A 22,300-nucleotide genomic window follows, 5' to 3' on the forward strand; every position below is an offset into this window, starting at 1 on the left:
TCATGGGCACCTTATCCTTGCAATAAGATATTTGGGAGCTAATTTCCTCTACAGGCTTTTTGTTCTTGAAATATATCTGCTGGTATCAGACATTTTGTTCTCTCTGCCTGCCAGTTTTTGTGGGAACCCACTCAGCTGCTCTAAACTGGTATCGAATAACCATATTACCAATAGGTAGAGGTTATGGCCATTTCTTTCTTGACTTACATAAGAGCAGACGTAATGTTCCAAACTGTGGCAAATTTGAAAGGAGAAGAAAACTTCTAGATAATTAGGCCACACAGTAGGTGCTCCAGTTTGATTGGGGAGAGATCTGCTCTGTAGTTAACTCAGCATAATGATTAATCCAGCCTTGGTCATGAGAAAGTAACTACAGGAATTTAGGACTTGTACAAGGCGGCCTCTAACTGGGCTGTGACTGTCTTTGGGAGGTGAACTGAAGAAAGAGATTCTAAAACCATTTATTCTTGAGTAAATAGCTGAAAACACATACACCAGCCGCCCAAAAAACGACATAGTCAAAGAGCTTTGGAAATCACCGCTTCAGGGCCTCACTCCAGGCCCTCTGGAACGTTTAACCATTCTTCCAAGCCCTAGGTCTGGGTTTTGTGAGCATGCCAACCTCTTTCAACATTCTGAAAAATAAACAAGTGTAGTCCACATGCCAAGCTTCTTGTGTAATGCATGCGATGCAACTGTCATTCCACATTCAAGTGCTTTTTAAAAAAGTCTGAGATGCTGTTTATTTTTAAATGAATGCCTTTATTTTAGAAAAGTATTTCCCATACTTTTTGAGAGACCTCCCCATAGCTTTTAATTTTACCCTCCCACAAACCTCCCTGCCCACAATATCCAGCACCAGCAATCTGTTCCACAGCAGAGCATGTAAAAATCCTCAGATAAACGTGTGTTGACACATGTATCGCTGGCCACTGCAGTGCAAGATTTGGCTTGAGAGGAGGCACTGTGTTATTGGGAGAGCAGAATAAAGCCAAATATTTCTGGCCTGCAACATGGCCTTCCCTCCTCTGATGCTTTTTACCGGCAACTCCTGTCATCCCCCTACTGACTGGGGTTTTTGGGAATTGGAATCCAACACCTTAGGCAAGCCACAGGGTTCAGAAAAGCTGCCCTAATAAAAGCTTATATTGGGAAATTCTGATCTTTCTTTAATTATTGTAATACTACCAGTATGGAAATAGCCTCCCACCCTGTTAGTGGGCAGAGAAATGGGATGGGGGGGGCACCACCAGGGTTTTTCTTTGGTAGGGATAATGTTTCAACACTTTCTTGAAGATGAGCTCACTATTGGCAGTAGCCATAACACAGTTTCTCCCCCCCACCACATCCGCCCGCGAGTTGTGTTTTGTGCTGCTACTCTACATGGCTCCAGCAGCAGCTACGCTGACAGTGTGACCATCATTTTGCACCCCCCACAACAAAGCAAAGCAAAGCAAAGCAAAGCGTGCTGCTTATATACCGCCCCATAGCGCTTCAAGCACTCTCTGGGCAGTTTACAAGTTAATTATGCAGGCTACACATTCCCGCCCCCCAGCAAGCTGGGTACTCATTTTACCGACCTCGGAAGGATAGAAGGCTGAGTCAACCTTGAGCCGGCTTCCTGGGATTGAACCCCAGCTCGTGAGCACAGTTTTGGCTACAATACAGCGGTTTAACCACTGCGCCACGAGGCTCTTAACACTTCATGTTATTCCAAAATTTCATAGGTTTGGGTGGAGAACAGAGAAATGGTGGTGGAGGACATTCTGCAAAATGGCCTTCTGTTTTGATCAGCAGGGAATGAGGGGATATTAGTAATTAAAAGAAAAACCTCAGACTCTTTCTCAGAAAAATGTCTTCTGAGACATTTTACTTCGCTAAAGTTGTCATTTGTTAAGGTGCAGCACCTTACCCGGGTTCTCCCACGTTACCTTTATGAGAAATTATTTTGGATACTACGTAATGCTTTTACTATTGCTTGTTTCCTGCAATAGTCCTTGCAACAGGTCTGAGAGGATGTGATGATTTGTTCAGCTCTAGAGAAGGAGTAAACCCTTTATTTTCCCAATCCAAAGTCTCCACAAAGTTGTGTGCAATATAATCAAGTGATTACAGATAAACTTTTAAAAACATAGTAAAACAATTTAACTGTTTTTTTACATCCAGTGTCAATAAGGTGATTGCCACTATCTGTACATTCCACATTTCAGCTAACAGTTTACAGTACCCCTCACATTCATCAATCACATGTTGTATCTGTATGTATAATCTGTAATTTAGAATAATAATGTGTCTTACATCCGAAGGAACAGATTCTAGTCTGTCAATTGGTATACCTTATGGGTATGCCCCTTCAAGGTCCCATAGACAGTAGGATAAAATAATCCCAAACTAGGCTAGCAACAATATAAAGTGACAACTGTTTTTTAAAACTCTATAAACCTCCATCCTCCAGTTAAAAGCCTATTAAATCAAAGTATCTACAGGGTGCCTTTCAAAACAACAAAAAGCAACTTGACTGTATGTGATGTGAGAGGGGAGTTGCACAAAGATGGAGGTGGGCCTCCCAAAGAAAACAACAATCCCTGTCAAGGCAAGGTGGCCATGATCAAGCAAGTCGGGGACCAATCAACCCTACAAATGCAGGAAGAAACTGTTGCATTTCCCTTTAGATTAAACCCACTCCACCCATTTCTTAGCTGATGAGAAAAGCTCCACCAGTCTCAGGATATCTGTTTTTAGAATTCTGTTCCCCCAAATTGCCCTTCACCCATTTCAGTTTCTTTCTCAAGTGAAAGATAGGCAAGGAAACAGAAGTCTAGCCTGGACAATTCTTATTTCAATTTTCACTGGGCATGAATCTCCTGATGTCATGTCCATTCCTGCTATTGGACACAGTGAGGCAGTAATTTCAGGCAAGAGGATGCTGGGACCGAATCAGCAAGGGGTTGTTGCCATGTAGCCTGCCTGGCAACTCTGCGCCCTGGCCTATTGTCTCCAGAAGGGAAGTAAAATACTGTTACCATCATCAGCATGGGAATAAGATTCAGTTAACAGTCCAGTTGGCTTTTATATGTGGAATGGAACCAAGGTGGTCAATCTTAACGTTTGCCTCAGACCACACATTTCAGATCAAACGATACGTTTCCACACTTGATGATAAAAATGGTGGCTTATACTTTTACTGAAACATCAGAAAAGAGAATCATTTCCACATCTGAAAACGCCATCATGCAACAAATGTCAAATAAACCCCAACATTGTGGATGTGATTAATGTGCAGGGTAGAATAACCTGGTCGAGATAATGTCTACAGTGTGTTTGTCCCTTATGTTGAGATCTGTCATAACAGCCAACAGTTTGGGACTTCACTACCTGCTGGAGTGTTTCTCACAGAAAATATCTACCCATCAAACCAGAGTCTCTTAGGCCTTGCTACTGAAGGTGTCCATCCCAAGGGAAATAAAGAAGTCAATTACAGTCTGCTGTAACTTCCATTAAATATCAGGCAGACCCCACTCCTTAAAGTCCTTCTGAACTGTTGAGAGAAGCCTTGGGCAACATCTGATATTGTGTGACCTGTTGTTATATTTCATGTTTTGGATTGAAGTTTTATCATATTATTTGTTGTATTGGATCATAATTATTTATTTTTTATCTCTTCTAACTTGTTTGATTATGGTTACCTGTTGGTTAAATTGACTGATTGGGAGGGTTTTTTATTATTATTTTTGTTTGATAATATGATATATTTATGTAAACTGCCCAAAGTAGTGATTTCACAAAGTGGGCCGGTCTATAAGCATTAGGAATATATAAAATAAATAAACCTCTAAGATTTTTAGGAAATACCCTATTTTTAGATGAAATAACCAAAGCAAAACTTCACCCACTCCAGCATTTTCCATGAACTTAAGTGAAAATGAAATCTACAAAATGAAGCATTTGAAATCTTTTCTTAAGATGCCGAAAGAAGAGGCACATTGTTAATGCTATGGACTGAATAATTTTTAAGCCACTTGTACAGCAGTTTTTAAAAATGTTGCTCAAAGCTCCTTGGATACAATGATTTGCATTTTAAACTATTTATTTTAAATACTGTAATTCTAAAGATTTTGTGTTTTTAAATTGTTTTGTATGGCTCTGTAACCTACCCTGAAATCTTGCGATATAGGGCTGTTTATAAGTGTTTTAAATATAGTAAATAAATAAGATATTATTTCAGACAGTATAGCAGTCCTCCTACAAAGACTATTTTATTGCCCTCATCTCATGGAATTGGTGGGCTTAGTGTTGTCATGCTCCCACTACTTGAGACCGAGGGGGTGTCCTTGTAATGTCATAAATGCAGGACAGGCTTGGGAGGGGGTACTAATTGTGGAAGGTGACACAGGTTAATCTGATAAAAGAGCCGTAAATCCGGGTCATATCAGTTAAGTGGGTTGTAGGACAACACAGAAAAAAAAGGGGGGGGGAACCCTAGTGGGATTGGAAAGGCAACAAACAGCACCCAGTAACCACAGCAGTTGCTACCAGTCCCACTAGACCTCAAATCTTATGCAGCCTTTATCTATTATGCTCATGACTCAGAAATGGTAAGTGTTTCTAGGCCTCATTGCTGCTGCTGGGCCTTGGGAAGCCTCAGCAACACCAGATGGGGACGATTTTTAAAAGGTCTTGTGTCAGTATTGCTAGTCATTCTGAAACAAGAAGATTCGCAAAATTCACACTGCTTGCCTTGCTCCAAATGACATGATGAGGCCAGGCAGAATTGCCCACTGTCTCTCTTTTCAGTTTATTTATTTATTTATTTATTTATTTATTTATTTATTTATTTATTTATTTATTTATATCCCGCCTATCTGGTCGTGTCAGGACCACTCTAAGCGGCTAACAATATTAAAATCAAACAATAGATATAAACATAAAAACAATTTTACATGACAAAAATATTAAAAAAGGTAAAGGTAAAGGTTCCCCTTGACAATTTTTGTCCAGTCGTGTCCGACTCTAGGGGGCGGCGCTCATCCCGCTCTTCAAGCCATAGAGCCACCGTTTGTCCGAAGACAATCTTTCCGTGGTCACATGGCCAGTGTGATTTAGACATGGAACGCTATTTACCTTCCCACCGAGGTGGTCCCTATTTATCTACTCGCATTTGCACGCTTTCGAACCGCTAGGTTGGCGGGAGCTGGGACAAGCGACGGGCGCTCACTCCGTCGCGTGGATTCGATCTTACGACTGCTGGTCTTCTGACCCTGCAGCACAGGCTTCTGCGGTTTAGCCCACAGCAAGATAGGAAAACTGAAGGACAGAGAAAACTGAAGGAGAGGGAAAAGAGGGGTGTCAGGAATTATTTGATGGGAAGGCCTGCCTAAACATCCATGTTTTTAATTGGTTCTTGAAAGAACCCAGCGAGGGGGCCGCGCGAATCTCAGGAGATAGGTTGTTCCAGAGGCGAGGAGCCACCGCTGAGAAGGCCCGATTTCTTGTCTTCTCCTTCCGGGCCTCCCTCGGCGTTAGGCTCCTCAGCCTCACCTCCTGGCTCGCGCGAGTGACACGGGTAGTTCTTGGCGGGAGAAGGTGTTCCGCCAAGTACCGAGGTCCTAAACCGTTTAGGACTTTATATGTAAGCATCAGCACTTTGAAGTCGATGCGGAATCGGATGGGCAGCCAATGCAATGCGGCCAGAGTGGGTGAGATATGTTGGTATTTCCTCACTCCACTGAGTAATCTGGCCGCCGCATTCTGCACCACCTGCAGTTTCCACAGCAGCCTCAAAGGTAGCCCCACGTAGAGTGCATTACAGTAGTCTAATCTTGAGATTACGAGCGCATGCACCAAAGTGGTGAGGGCCCCAACATCAAGGTAGGACCACAGCTGGGCTATCCACCTGAGGTGAAAAAAGGTGGTGCGGACCACAGACGCCACCTGGGATTCCATGGTGAGCGCTGGGTCCAGATGGATCCCCAAGCTGCGGACCCCATCCTTGATGGGCAGGGTCACCCCCCCAAAAGAGAGGGAGTTACCCAAATCCCCAACTGTCGGGGCGCCCACCCTCAGTACCTCCGTCTTGTCCGGGTTCAGTCTCAGCCCGTTCTCCTGCATCCATTCCAGTACGGCCTCCAGGCAGCGCTGAAGGGATAGAACGGCATCTCCTGCAGTTGGTGAAAAGGAGATGTAGAGCTGAGTGTCATCCGCACACCTCCTGATGACCCCACCCAGCGGCCTCATGTAGATGTTGAACAGCATTGGGGAGATGATCGACCCCTGTGGGACCCCACAATTGGGACTCCACAGGGCCGAGACGCTCTCCCCAAGCTGCACTCTCTGGGGATGGTCCTCCAAGAAGGAACGGAGCCAGGCCAAAGCCCGGCCACCTATTCCCAGCTCAGAGAGCCTCCCCAAGAGGATACCGTGGTCAATGGTATCAAAGGCCGCTGAGATGTCGAGGAGGACCAACAGAGACAATTTGCCCCTATCGGCCTCCCTCAATAGGTCATCACACAGGGCGACCAATGCCGTTTCTGTACCATGGCGCGGCCTGAAGCCCGACTGAAATGGATCCAGGGCATCCGTTTCATCCAGGAGCACTTGAAGCTGATCGGCCACCACCCTCTCGACTACCTTGCTTAAGAAAGAAACATTGGCGACGGGCCTATAATTGCCAATTTCGTCCGCCGCCAAACTAGATTTCTTTCTAATGGGCCTAATGAGTGTCTCCTTGAGGGCAGAAGGAAATCTGCCTTCAAGGAAAGACCCATTAATTATTACAGTGGCCCATTCCGTTGTTGAAGGCCTGGCTGCCTTGATTAGCCAGGCCGGGCAAGGGTCCAAGGAGGAGGTGGTGGCTCGACAGCGATCAAGCGCCCTGGCCACAGTGTCAGGCGTAACAGGCTGAAAGGAGTCAAAAATCACCGGGCAAGACGGAGCGCTGGACATCTCTGCTCGACTCACTGTATTCAAAAAAGGAGAAAGGTCCCGGCGGATGGCCTCCACTTTTGATTTTAAAAATGCTGCAAATTGGTCCGGTGAAAAGCTCAGACCAATTCCCTCCTCCCTGGTCTCCCCCTTTGGGTATGATGCTGCTGGCCACATATAGGCACCATCACATGAAGACAGGAAGCCCTCTTGGCAGCAGGGACTGAGTGGAGATGGATGCCCCGGTTTCAAACCCATCTCTCTCATACAAATCAGATTTCTTATTTGCCTATTGCTGACCACCCTCAGATTTGTCTCCCAAGAGAGAACTGGAGAAAAAGAGCAACTTCTTTGTCTGATCCACATCTGCTTTGAGATGTGGTAACTCTTGACAGAGTATGGGGTGAAGGTCAGTTGTAACGGTTTGCTTAAAGCCACAGAGTAAATTTGTAGTTTATTCTCACGTCATTAATAGTTTGTTGAAAGTGCTGTTGTCGCAGACCAGCTCTTAATGGCCTTGTCCTTTCTGTCTTCACTCAGGAAGAGGCATACGAATACAGGATATCTTAAAAGATGGAGAAAATCTAACTAAGTTTCTTCTTGAAGACATAGGCCTTTCTGATCTTGTTGTTTATCACTTGATTAATGCACAAGTGCGACCAGAACAGGTACGTTAGTGAAATATTGCTGGAAAAGGTATGTGTGCAGAGGCATGTGCATATGTGTGTGGGTTCATGTGCTCTCATTGTCCAAAGGGTACTTAAAATACTATGAATACAGGTTCCAAGATAGCAACCACTTGAAATTCAACCATGAAACAACCTGTGGTACAAACGTATAACCAGCGGTAGCCAATCACAGATCAGGTAACTCCTGTAATACAAATACCTTCATTAGGTCTCAAGGCTGGCCGAAAAGAAGACCCTCATTGGAAGAATGGAGGTTACGCTTAAAAAGTACCCAGCTCCTCCTTACCCTCACAGAAGCAGGATCCAGAACAAAGGGGGGAGAGAAAACTACACAGGAGCAATCTCTTAAGAAATGTAGAACCTGAGTAAAAGAGTGGGCAACAGGTAGCTCATGGGCTGCATGAGACCATTCCCCCCCGAGGCCAAAATTCACCCCCTCAGTGCACCAGCTTCAAAATGCCTCAAAACATTTCTTTTGCATTGGGGGGAAATACATTTTGCTATGTTTTTTGGTAGGTCCCACAACCCCTCCCATATCCAGCCCTCAAAATTTAATTTCGAAAGAATTAGCTATTTCAGGTCACGAGGGGATATTTTCAGAGAAAAATGATACTTCTGTTTAAGAGAGAGAGGGGGAGATGGGTGTGTGTGGTCTCTGGGCCTCTAGATACTGCTTACCCCTGAGATGGGCCACAGGAGGGACTTCTGACTTCACAGATGGTCGCCAGGTGCCGGGCATATTGTAAGTACCTAGACGTCTAGCCAGCTGGCTGGATAGCTCAGTGATTTAGGCATCTGGCTAGGTTAGGAGTTCAATACCCCACTGTGCATCCCAGAAGAGCCAGCCTGTGTGGCCTGTCTCCTTAGCAACGGAGAGGCAGGAGATTAACTGTTTTAACCTTTACTTTGCTGTGGGTTCCACAACATTCAGGTGTAGTACAGCCATTGTGAATGTGAGCCATGGTTTACAAAGCCATGGCTTGAAAAATGGTTCATTCATGTCTTGCTTTTTGATAATTCTTTAGCTGTGAGCACAGGACAGGGGCATCTGTGTCTCTCCAGTACCTGTTGGACTGGAGTTTTCCTCACCCTTTTCCAGTCTGGGATTGTGGACGTAGAAGTGTGGGACCATGAAAATGGTTAATTCATCGACATTTGGAGTTCTACCAGTTTCACACTCTGATTTAGGTAGCCAGACTATAATATTTTATCCAGAACAAAATATAATTGGGCATAATGGTGATATAACAGCCAAATATTATTAAAAGTTGCTTTTATTGCTCTGGATGTCTGTTGCTGAGGTTAATTCTTGGCCGTGGAAATGCCCAGTAAGGAAATTTTCATCCATGACGAGACCTGGCTTGGAAATTCCTTTGTAGTTGGCTATGCATCGTTTTATTTCAATGGAAGTGTGAATGGGACCAAAATGCTGTGTAAGAGGAATGTTAAAATTCACTCTGGTGTCAGCAAGGGCAGAGGTAGAAGGGTATTGCCAGGGCATCGCCTCTCATGAATAGAGTAGACCATTGAAAGACAGATCTTGAATTCTTCAATTCTTTATGAATTATTCTACTTCATGAATAGAGTAGACCACTGAAAGGCAGATCTTGAACTGTTCAAGAATAGTAGCTTTAAAAAAATTATCTTCTGGTCAAAAGTTGCAATCTCAGATTTTTCTCAGAGCACCTTCCCTAACAGATGAATTTTCACTGTCCTTGTGATAATAGTTTTTCAACTAATGTGGTCTTTCAACTAATGACGTTTAAGCAAACATTTGTTCCTAGAGGAAATCCCAACATGCATAGAACAGCCTAAAAAGTAAGCACTGCTGCACATCAAATTAACTGAACAACTCAAAATACCAATATCTGAATTTTCCCTTTTATAATAACAAAGATAGATGGTAAAAGGGCAAGAAGAAGGATTTATCCCACCCATGTCCCTGACATTCAGTCTATTTTGTGAAGATAATTTTGTCCGCATGGAATGGTACCATTCAAATATATCCCCCCCCCCCGTCCCATCTAGAGACCACACTGCAGTTCATGATAAGTCCTATTACATGATGAGCAGGTTGGGTAGATTGACCATCTCTCTTCATTAAACTGGATACAATTGTGAAATGTGTAGTGAGCAGAAAAATATTTCTGTTTTCAAATTTGCAGATTATTTGGGTTTGTTGTTATTGTTTTCTCCATCCGTGGAGGGATGTTAATTTTTCCTAAACCCACCCTTGTAGAGAGAATTATGTGCCACATGTGAGGCACCTGCATTTTTATGTGCAAGTAAAAAAAAAAAAAGTGAGGCTTCCTTGCACCAGTGCTCAGACAAGTTACTGGTTTGGCCTCCAGTTTCCTAAATCTATCCACCAGCCAGTATGGCCAGTGGACAACCTAGTCTGGGGGTTCTGAGACCTGTAATCTCAAACTGTAACTTATCCATGTTCTGCCCTGCACACTCCACGTTTAACATATGATCTTGTTTAACCCCAGCAATAACATCAGACAAACTGGCAGTGTCAGCAATTCTGTGCCAAGCAACCTGAGGGCCATTTTGACTAAGAAATGAGATATGGGTCAATCTATACAGTATATTTATAGTCTGTACTACGTTAGAGGTGCTTTGTTGTTGTTCTAATACATGACATCTGAGGCCTTCCTGTCCTTCCGTTGAACACAGTTTGATCCTTAGCCAAATAGGAACACCAAATTCAGATGAGCAGCCTCACCAACCTGTGCAAACTGTCTACAGTTCTTAGCAGGGCTCCATTGCAACTTTGTCAGTTGTGCATTGGATCTTGCTTGATCCTCTACACACTGACATCTTGATGGTTTTCAACTATCATTGAAAGACGAGGAGTGACACCCCGCCCTCCCATATTCAGCACTGGATTGTTATAGAAATTGAACTGGCTGTGCAGGAATCGTCTTGTGTTAGAAACAGAACATGATCATGTTTGGAGCAACATTACCCTGATAATGAGTTTTCACACCACACAAAGCTTTATTTTCCTCCCCATCAGGAAAAAAATCTGTTTTTTTCTATGGAATTATTGAAAGAGCTGCCAGGGAGCTTCCTACAGGTCCGGTCAGCACCCACTCAGTGGAACAATCCAGCAAAGATCACACAAGCCAGCTACGATGTGCAAAATCCTGGCAGAGTGAAAAGAAAGCTCGTTAATTCTATCTCCTGCTGGCCACAAACAGTCACACAGATCCAAATTACTAGGTGAAAAAACAGAGGGGGGGGGGAGAGAGAAAGGAATGGTGCCATTCAGCCTGAGTTCTTCTCTTGTACACACAGTCAGAAAGGCTTTCGTTCCCCCAGCCTGATTCAGCAGGCCTCACATTTGTAAAGCCATTCTTCTCACGGCTGCCCAACCACAGGGATAGAAGGGGCAATGACAGTCAAGGCTGAATCACACACAAAACCACAATTAAGGTAGAGGAACATTCAGCATTACCATGGGATGCTTTGCTGCTCGGCTTAATCATATATCCTGCCCCGCCTTCTTTTTTTAAAGGCTGTTTATGAAGAGAGAATGTAGTAAACAGGGTACTGTTCACAGAAAGGCATTTGATTCTTTGGCAGAAATCTCAACACAGCTGAGGTACTGACCTCATGAACACCCTGGGAGTGCAGGAAATGACACATATGAAAGCTAAAGCTAATCTAAAGACCAACTAACTGAGAAAATATTTTGTTCCTCCTCTTAAAAGTACTTGCTGAACAATGGCACGCTGATAAAATTACTGGAATTTATTTCTCAACTGGGGCTTTCAGGTTGCAGGAGAGATAACAGGCTATTGCTGACTCACATTTTAAAAAAAACTCCAGGAACACTGTATGTCTGCAGCCAAAAAGACAAGGGAAACTGGATGGGAAGGTTTAATATTTTTCTAACCCTTTGCTCTTCAGGGATGTACTCTGAATTGTGACTCTGTTATTTTTTTAAAAAAAAAACTTTTGCATGTAAATGGCATTGTGTGAACTCATTAGTTTCCGTAAAATGATGTGTACATCCTGTTGTCATTGCTGTTTCTTAATATAAGCTTCTCTGATGTCCTTGGCTGGATGATTTAAAGCCCATCCATCAAGGAAAATTTTAGTTTCATTGTTCTGCAGCAAAGTGCACTCAAGACAGATCACAATAATTAAATTATAGAATACAAATCATTTAAAAAAGCAAGAGTAATATATAAATTTCCCCAGCAATCTGAACACTAATTATCCTCTACCTCCAAGATAGCTGCTACCAATTCCACACAAATATCTTTAAAAAAACAAAAAACAAAGTAGGGCTCTGTGAACTGTGTAAAAACAATGTGAACTGAATAAATTAAGGAATCCTGGCAGATTTATTTGGGTTTTGTACATTTTATTTTACAGACTTTGCTGCTCTGCACCATTAATATGGATTTTGCTTGAATGCAAACCTGTCTTCTCATTGATTAATAAAATAAAAATTGTCGTGGTGCAGGGAGATGAGTAAGGAGCTCAGCCATGCGTTCGAATTTTGCCCCCACCACTTGTACATCTGCATTAGCTACCCCTTTCTGCAAACACTGCTTAATCTTCTCATACAGCCTTTGCTTATAATCTTTTAAGCATTCTTACCCATAAATGTGAGATTCTTAGAATAGTAAATATTTTGGCTAGTAACACATTCTGCACATTTTCTTTTTCTTTTTCTTTTTTTTCATAGAACTGTGCTAAATTTGATCAGATGGTGTTTCTCACCTAACTAGTATTTTTTTCTATTCTGATGAGGAACATGCCTTCGAAAAGTCTCTAGAAAATAGATTCTATCCCTGACACACTACACCATGTTAGTTTTTAGTTGCTAACTCTGTTTCCATTTATGAAATAACCCTAGTAAAAGTACACAATATAGCACAACCATTCTGTATTTCCAGAACTCTTCCTTGCCCAATGAAGCTGCAGTTAGGCACACTTTGTTGCAAGTTTTGGAGTTTATACACATAACAGAAGTGTGAGCATAAAAAACCACACCGATCGTGAATAGATTCTCCTTTGGTATGCATATATAGATTTGTGTGTACTAGCAGTTGAAAGAATATTCATTTAACCACCCTAAAAATTAAAGAATGTTTACTGTATACCTTGCTGAAAAATAAGCTAACAGTACTTGAACATTTTACTTCATATAAATTTCTGCTTGACAGACTTATAATAGTTTCACAAAAGCTTCCTTAATAACATACTAATAGCAAACAAAGCCTCATGCTGACCGACAAACAGAACAAACCTCATCCTGTCACTTCTTCTATCTGGCAGTTAATTCCTTCAAACATCTACGGCTAGCACTAGACAGAATCTGAGTGGTTACAATGTTCCACTATATAGATAACATATCTCAATCATTCTTGTACACATAATCATATGTACATGCTCGGTTGCACAATTACTGTATATATTCTAGCATAGTTGTGATTCTTTAAGGCTGAAATCCACATTCCTTATTGCCCAGGTAGACTTTTCCTACTCAGAAATGGTTGCAGAAAGACCTATTGTACAAAGACATCCAGTGTCTTACATATTTTATTTTTATTCTCCCACACTGAGAGTCGTAGTTTTTTAGTCGTGTCCGACTCTTCGTGACCCCATGGACCAGAGCACGCCAGACCGTCCTGTCTTCCACTGCCTCACAGAGTTTGGTCAAATTCATGTTTCTTGTTTCGATGACACTGTCCAACCATCTTGTCCTCTGTCGTCCCCTTCTCCACTTGCCTTCACACTTTATATCAGCATCTTTTCCAAGGAGTCTTCTCGTGAGATGGCCAAAGTATTGGAGCCTCAGCTTCAGGATCTGTCCTTCCAGTGAGCACTCAGGGTTGATTTCCTTTAGAATTGATAGATTTGTTCTCCTTGCAGTCCAGGGGACTCTCAAGAGCCTCCTCCAGCACCACAATTCAAAAGCATCAGTTCTTTGGCGGTCAGCTTTCTTTATGGTCCATAGACAATACTCATAGACAAAATGTGCTTTACTGGGTTAGGCTGCATGCTCAGGCAAGCAAGAAACTAAAATCATGTCATTCTGCTTGGCTTGCTGCCCCCACTGTGCTAATACGCCAGATGTCTCTATAACATGCAAATGGAAATTATAACTGTAAATATACAGAGTTGCCTGTTCATAACCATTTTGCACTTCCAATCAAAGTTGCATGGAGGGTGTGCTTACCCTAATAACCCTATGGCATTATACTCTTGCCAGCAAATGTCTAGGAACTGCTGTTGTTTAAAAGGGAAGGGAACAGGGCCAAAAGTGCCAGATAGTCTTTCTTTTGCTTACAGGAAGAATGGGGAACCTTGTTCATGCAAAAGGCCAAACTGGCTTTCTGAGAAATTCTTGGGGCCACTTTCCAATGTTGGCCAAAGCAAAGTCATTTAACATGCTGGCTGGGTTATTCTGGGATCTGTGGTCCCAAAAGTAGCTTTTCCAAGCTCTGCATATTACTGCATAGCCTGGAAATAATCTCAAGTAATCCAAATGTGTGGTTTATATTTTGATTACAGTTCGCTTTTGGAGTTCCAGACTTGACTTTGAAGGATATTGCCTGCAGCCGGACCTTGCTGGATCGTTTTATTATCTTCAAAAGCCCCAGTGGCTCTCAAGCTGTGCATAGCTCAATGTGTGCCCTTTCACAGAACAACTTGCAGAAGGTTGAAGACTCCCTCTATGCAAATACAGACTTCTTTAAACTTTTCCATATGGTGAGTACCAGCCCAAGGCACTACTTTGTATTGATTATAATGGTGGCGGCAGTGACAGTTTGTGTGTGTCTTCTGTGTTTTAAGAATTCTTTCGGTGCTCTCCAGATGGGTTGGACTACAACCCCCATCATCCACCAGTGGCTAGGATAGCTTCAATGGTGGGAGTTGTGGACCAACACATCTGAAAGATGCTGACTTGGACAAGGCTCTGTTCAGATAGTGCTACTCCAACTATATTTGTCCTAGGTCAATGGTTCCCAACCTTGGGTCTCCGGATGTTGTTGGATTACGACTCGCAGAAATCCTGGCCAGCACAACTAGTGGTGAAGGCTTCTGGGAGTTTTAGTCCAAGAACATCTGGGACCCAAGGTTGGGAACCACTGTCCTAGGTGAAGAACTGCAGCACATAGGTACCGTATTTTTCCGTGTACACAAAATGACTCCCTAATTTTGACACTTGCTGGAGGCGGAGGAACAGTTAATGGGCAACTGCTCCTCCACCTCCATCTCTCCTGCTCCTGCTGCCTCCGCTGCCTGCCCAAGCAGCAAGAGGCGCCCGAGTGCATGTGAGTGCTCCTTTGCCTCCACCTTCTGCTGCCTCTGCCACTGGAGGGGACAAGGCGGATGTCAGTCCCACTGGAGGAGGCGATTGGGCGGGTGAGGGAGGCAGCAGCAAGAGGCACTGAGCATGTGTGACTGCTCCTTTGCCTCTATCTCTGTCTCCTGCTGCTGCTCCTGTTGCCTCCGCCACCGTGTGAGCCCTGGAGGAGGCAATTGGGCAGTGGCGGCGGCAGCAGCAAGAGGAGCCCAAGTGCGTATGCGACTACTGCTTTGCCTCTGCCTCCTTCCGTGTACAAAACGACTCTCAATTTTCCTCTAATTATTTTAGGAAAAAGTGTTGTTTTAGACACAAAAAACTATGGTATTCTGCTAGTGGTCTTGGGGCATAGGAAATATAAAACAATTCAGGAATATAAAATAGCTGTGCTGGAATTCCAGTGGAGTTCTGACTTCCTCGAGAAAACTTCTCTGAATAGTAATGTTGCATTTGAAAAAAAAAAAAAACTCCTCAGCTTTTGCCTTCTGGGGACCTGCCAGGAGCATTTTAGCCAGTAAGAACTAAATGAGCTCCTATGCTTATGTGTTGTACACCACGAGTGCAAAAGCACTGGGATGCCTGAAAGGCCACCTGGGCATTTGTGCACTTTTTCATATGTAGAATGGCAACAGCAAATTCAATTATCCAAGTGTGGATCCCCGCTGTAACTATAACTGCTGGATAGCTCAGTGGTTTAAGTATCTGGCTGTGGAGGCAGAGGGTGGGAGACTGATTCCCTAACAGTGCCTCCTTAACAGAAGCTGGACTCGATATCGATAGGGTCCCTTCCAACTCTGCAGTTCTAAGATTATTATTATAAAACAAAATTATCTGCACAAGATATGGAGAGCCACAAGGTTTATGGAAGCCTAAAACAAACTTTAGAAGAAGAAGAAAAATTGTATTGATTTCAGAAATGTAAGCATGGGATGATGGAATTACTCATTTCCTTTTTGTCTATTAAAGATCTAGTTTTAAAATGTTTGCAAGGAGAATTGTCAACAGCTTAGAACGGTGTCCAAAGCTTTTACACTGGCAACAGCCTTATATTCTGCCCAGAGACATGACCATATCATTCATCTGAAGATGTGTGCTCCAAAGCTGATGAAAAAAATAAAAGCTGGTTAGTCTTGTACAGTAGGTGCTACATGGCTGTTTCAGATGCAAACTATTATAACAAACTAATCCTTCCTATATTACCTTATTTCTAACAGGCGCGTTGCTATTAATTTTAGTACAGCCTGCTGACAGTGTTCCTGTTTCTCCCTCTCTTCTTTCATACCGTGAATCCAAGAAAGCTTGGATGGGTTAAGTCATCCAAAGAAGATAAGGAAATATTTTAAAGGGTTTTTTTTGGGGGGGGGTATTGCTGTTGGAAGCATAGGTGTATAAGGAGGAAGGAGACAAGAAGAAAACTCACCAGATGAGAGGGAGGGAAAGAATGAGAGATGGAACAAAGAGCTGACATAGGGATGAAAGGAGAAGCTGGTTTTGGAGTTAGAAAAAGTCGAGGGAGGTTAGGGGAAATTGACAGCAGATCTTTTCCTTGGAAAAGGTTTACAAGAATTCTTTGTCTGTGAGGCAGGAATGAAAGGGAAGGTTTTTGGGAGTGAGTCAAAGGGCTGGTGGTGCTAAACGGCACATTCAGAGGGAGAATAGTAGAGTTTTGTCTGGCCAGGAAAAGGAGTAAGAAAGTATGCATTTATAAATGTCAGAGTCAGCACATTCTTTAGATTTTCTCTATAAGTGCTCTCCAGACCAGTACCAGGGACGAAAACGTGGCCAGTAGGAAGAAGCCCAAGGCTGGAGGGTGAAGGTGCAGGCCCGATAAAAGGCAAGTGAAGCGAAGGTTTCCACAGGAGAAGTTTGGGGCACTTCAGTTAGCCGCTTCATTTATTTTGGCGGCTGCTCCATCTTAAGGAGCTTTTTGACTGGGAGTGCAAAGCTCCTTTCAGACACAGAAGGTCTTCACAGTCCCTCCATTCTTCTGCCTGTGAGAAGGTTCAGGGAAAGCCTGACCAATAACCTGAGGCTGTCTTGGGTTGTGGCCATTTCTATTTACTATATACATGATAGGCTATAAATTCCAGCCTGCACTCTCTCATAAAACTGTCAGTTTGTCAGGTTTCTGACAGCTTGTGAGCTTTCTGCTGCAATTGAAGCTTTTCTCTGCTTTCATGTCATTCTGCTGTCTGGAAGGAATGATGCCTTGAGCGGGGTAGCTAGTTCCAGCAGATGCTTTTTAACCAGCAATCTGATTTAAGGCAGCCTCATTTTACAGCCTTGCCCTGGGATATGAAACCTGAACTCAATGAACGGATGCTGAAGACTCAGCAGCAGTGAGAAAGACTGCATTTCTGAGAGCTCATTCCAACCCACACTCGGATGAACTGAATAATTGTTGCAGTCTGGCAGGAAATCCATTTTTAACAAGCCTGTTAGGGTTGCTGTAAAATAACATTGGCATTGATTTCCTGGTCTTATGTAAAAGAAATAGAGGAAAGGATGTCATCAGAGCTATTGTGAAGGGGTTGTTCACAAATATTAGCAGGCTTCAGTAAAAGCTACTTGTCTGACCAAGTAGGTTTGCCCATGTCCATCGGTCATTTATTATCGCTTAATATGGTCACTATTCCCCTATATTGAAGAGCTCTGTTGCTGTAACCGTTTGGTAAACCGTCCAGCCTGGGTGTCCCACTGCTCATTGTTCTCTCCTAATTTGTCTCCATGAAAAAAGGAGACATCTACATAACTAGGTAGGGCTCAAATTCAACTTCTCCTATATAACAGGGAGAATTTTGAACTGGGCTTGGATGAACTTGTTTTTCTCTTCTGAAACAGGGGTTGCCAAATACATGTTGTAGTGAGAGGCAAACAGCACCCATCACTGTCAATTCTAGATAGAAAATCCTACTTAGAGCTCTGGAAAAAAAAATCTGTTTTTTAAATCAGGTTTAGCACGTTTGAATTGATTTTAAAAATTCATACCAAACATTGTACAGGAAAGTACATTCCTTTCTTTGATGTCCCTCTTACAACTGAAAGGGACAAAATTGTCACTGTCATTTATGACACTGTATCTTGACTAGAACTCCTGTCACCTCATGGAATCATGTCTAACTGAATTATATACGTATCAAAAATGAATACATGAATTTGAGAAACAATTAGAGGCATACATACAGGAGCCCTGCGAGCCAAAAGAGACCGATCCCTTGTCTTACTGGGCTGAGAAGGAGTCTGCCTGAGAAGGCCCACCAACTAGTGTGCCCAATGAAAGAGAATGTTCTTTCAGGCAGGGGGCAGTGTCAGTCCACACCGCCCTCCCCTGGAACCTGGATCTGTAAAAAAAAACTTAGTTTCCTTAAGGTCAACCTACTATTGTTGGGCTTCCATGGGGTCTCCTTTAAGTAAAAGAGAATGGCACATTAGGTATGCCATGCTTCCCGTCTGCTGCCATCTCCTTCTACCTCTTTAAGTCTTCCAACTGCTACTCCAGTTATGTGCTCACTCACTCAACTGTACTATATCCCATGCTGTTGGTGCAGTTCCCTCCTATCACAGCCTATCAGCTCTTCCATTCTGCCTGCCAGTGCTGCCTGCAGGGTATTTGCCCACTCCTCAGTGTAATCTGTCCTCTGCTACTAACATTCCTACTGTTCAGGGTTCCATCAACACGCCCATAAGAGTAATTTACCTAATACCTAGGCACTGCTGGCTGTTAGTGTGCATTATTTTTGTCTGGCACAATGACTGGGAAATAGTCAGAGGACAATGAGAAATCTTTTTAAAGCATTTTGCCAGTTTATATATTTTTAAAAAGGGAAATAATGATTATATAGTACTCATACTGACTATAACAGAGTTCTGAATACAGTGGTGCCTTGACTTACTAACTTAATTGGTTCCGGGACTCCGGTCGTAATTCGAAATGGTCGTAAGTTGAAGCACCATTTCCCATAGGAATGCATTGAAATGTAATTAATCTGTTCCAGCCGAAGGAAAAAAGTCACCAGAAAACCCAACAAAAAACATCAGTGCAAGACACATCAGAAACATGATTAATCCGTTCTGGCTGAAGGGGAAAAGAAAAGAAAAGAAAACCATGCAAGATCCTTCAGAAATGCAAAAAAAAAAAAAAAAAAAAAGCAAAGCATAAAGCAAGCAAACCGCACAAGACCCATTGGAAATGAAAAAAAGCAAAGCAGAAAGCAAGCAAACCGTGCAAGACCCATCGGAAATGCCAAAAAAACCCACCAGAAAGCAAACAAACCCCCCAAGCACCTTCGGAAATTGGGGGGGGACCAAAAACAAACAAACAAACCCTGCAAGACCCATCACAGCATAGAAACATAATCCCATCACCACACTGCAAAACTCACTCAGAACAGCCAGTTTTTAAAAAGCAAAAAGCAACACCTTACCTTACCAGGCAGTCCGAAGCCTCCACCGATCGCACTAACTCTAACCGTTGGGGCGAAAGAACTACAAAGAAGCAGCCTCTTCACCTACCAATGGTTAGCAATTTGAATTCCTCACCTTTTTTCCCTGCCTTTTTTTTTGTTTTAACTTGAAGCTCCGGCTGCAAGTCGAAGCAAAATTTTGCAGTTGGAGCTGGTTGTAACTAGAAATGGTCGAATGTCGGGATGTTCGTAAGTCAAGGCACCACTGTATCCAGAAACTTCAATTTTTTAGAATTCTGAATCTGAAGGACTGTAACTTTGAATTCCAGTTCCAAATTCCCAATCCAAATATTCGTGCTAATACAGATCCCTATTTATAAAACATTTAATAGACAATAGGAAGTGATTAGTTCCTTCACAGTGGAGGTGATTAGGGTCCAATTATGTGACAAAAATTCAGATGATTAGATCATTATATCTACAGGAAACTTTTATCCACGTTGAGGCCTAGCCAGAAAGTCTTAAGCTTTCTGATGTATTTCTGCTCAGTAGCTTTTCTCTGCTCGATGACTGCTACTCAGAGAAACAGTTGCTCTGGTAAAAGTATGTTGTTTCTTAAATGGCAATTATGGAACCTAGAAGACAGGATATTCTAAGTCAGATGAATGATGTTACGTGTTGTTTTCTGCATTCAGGCCATAAGATGTTATGGTAGCCATTCTGTAAATCCAAATTTCCCTCTTTTCTAATACGCTTGGATTTGGTGGTGACAAGTCAGGTAGTTATTGTGTGTGTATGAAGGTGTATACCAGTTGCTCTGGTAAAAATATTATGTGTATACACATTCACACAAATACATGCACACACAAAATGAAATGTGATTGTGTTATAAGTGACTTCATGTAGCATTAAAATCATGTTATTTGCCTGTGTCTTCTTCCTTTTCTGCCTAAAGAATGTAAAGGGATTATTAAAAGTTCAAACAGTAGGCCAAACAAAAAATAAAACCGTACTGGGGAATGGCTGAACATTTCAGCTAACCTAAGTCACTGGTTGTGGAAGAGCAAGGGAATGAACAGAGAGCAATATGGATTAGGTGAATTCTTAACATTCCTCCTTTGCCCTGTAAAATCACTCACCCCAAAGTTTCCTGGCTTGACTGGCCTTTCTCACAAGGTGACAGACAGTGTAGGAATATGAGGGGCCTCCCTTACAATCTGTGGTATGTGTGATGCCGCAAAATGATGCATTCTGAAATAATTTCATGAAGCAAGAAGGACAGATACCTAGAGGGTAGAAAGAGTGGATCATCTCTGTGTTTGGATTAGGTGCTTCCCACAGTTTGTAGGCTGGGAACAAGTACAGCTCCCACATTCCAGCTCACCGTAGGCATTTCTGTTCACCATCCAATAAAGAGAAGCATGTTTCCTTCAGATTCCACGAACACTTTGACACAAACTAGAGGTGCTCCTAACTCTTGTCAACACCAAGAAATGTCTGTTATTCCTCTTATTGGAGGGGTGGGTATTTCATTCAGCTCTCAAGACTGATCTCATGTGGGCCCTCAAACTCCTTTCAAAAGGCCTCTGCAAGAATGCCTTTTCCTCTCCCCGGCAGCAAGGCATCTGTTGTCTATGGGGAGCCATGTTTAGTTTAGTTCAGAGTGAACTTTCCCAAGGAGAGCTCACTCTCCTTTCAGCAGAGGGCGGGAGGAGGAGGAGGAAGAAAAGGAAAACGAAGGAGGAAGGACGGGTAACACTGTAAGAGAAAGAAAAGCTGGCTCACCTACGTCTGGTTCCAGATCAGGTCTCTGCCCCCTAGCTATTCCATCCCTGATAGATTTCTCCAAGGGAATATCGATTTTAGCAGTAAAAAGATTTACCACCCATGCAATATATATATATATATATAGTATTGCAGGGGTGTATCTTTTAATATATATATTAAAAGATAACTGCATATTTGGGTGGCAAGCACCTAGAAGGGAATCTGCTCTGCATTCTCATTTTCCAGAAAGAACCTGGTCACATTTCTCAGGCTGTTGCCCCGGGTTCGCTGAGGATTGTTCACTAGCTAAATACTTGCACCACTGTTGGTCAACAGAAATCTTGCTACAGATGGAATATGGCTCTTATGCAGAATGGCAATTCTTATCCCTTTGTATTATAGGGTGTATACTGTATACATATACTGTATGTTCAGTGGGGTTTCCTGGTATACTCTGATAATTCATCTCATATTTTGGTCCACTTTTGGCCCAGTCAGGTTTCACATATTTCGCAACGATGTACAGGTAATCGCAAACCAGCCCAACCCATTTCCATGGCCATCCACACATTTTGATCACTGGTGGGGCTCTTTTTTTTTTTAAGTGCAGATAGAATTGCTGTGTTTCCGTTTGGTTTTAGCTGGTACTGATCCGAAGCAGCACTGATGAATATTTCTGCCAACAATTCAGCAATATGCCATTTATAAATACATTTTGAAAAATTCTAGCTTTTCCCCACTAACACATGGATGGGGAGACAGGAGAAAACATGGAGGGAGATCTCCCCCCCCCCCCAGCCGCTGCCTTCATTCTATAGAATCAAGTGTTATGTCACTTGCATAGCAAGCCAGTTCAGTAGTATGCCATTTACCTTTTTTCTTAAAAAATCCAGTTTTCATCCACTCACTGCATGGGGGAGCAGGACAGGACATGGAGGGAGCTATCTCCCACTTTTCTTTAGAATCCAGTACTTTTTTCACTTGGGTGGCTAACCTATTCAGTGATATGCTACATACCAACACATTTTTCTTTTAAAAAATCTGGCTTCCCCCTAGTCCTCTTGGAGGGGGAGACAAGAGAAGATGCAGAGGATGGAAGTGGGAGAGGGAAGAAAGGGCTAAATAAGGTGGCTTTGAGGTGTGGTTTCTTATCCTGGAACCATTCAGTGCTTATGTGGATGCAAGGA

The 22,300-nt window shown here is 42.8% G+C and overlaps 1 protein-coding gene across 1 annotated transcript in view; it reads left to right on the forward strand.

Moving 5' to 3' along the window:
* ABCA4 (ATP binding cassette subfamily A member 4) overlaps window positions 1-22,300 on the forward strand; it is a 140,153-nt gene that overhangs the window by 16,213 nt on the left and 101,640 nt on the right. The window contains exons 6-7 of the mRNA XM_072997977.2: window positions 7,462-7,589; window positions 14,148-14,345. Coding sequence (XP_072854078.2) covers window positions 7,462-7,589; window positions 14,148-14,345 — 326 coding nt within the window. The remainder of the gene's footprint in view (window positions 1-7,461; window positions 7,590-14,147; window positions 14,346-22,300) is intronic.

This window comes from Pogona vitticeps, chromosome 4 (genome assembly GCF_051106095.1).
Source record: "Pogona vitticeps strain Pit_001003342236 chromosome 4, PviZW2.1, whole genome shotgun sequence".
Taxonomy (NCBI): Eukaryota; Metazoa; Chordata; class Lepidosauria; order Squamata; family Agamidae; genus Pogona; species Pogona vitticeps.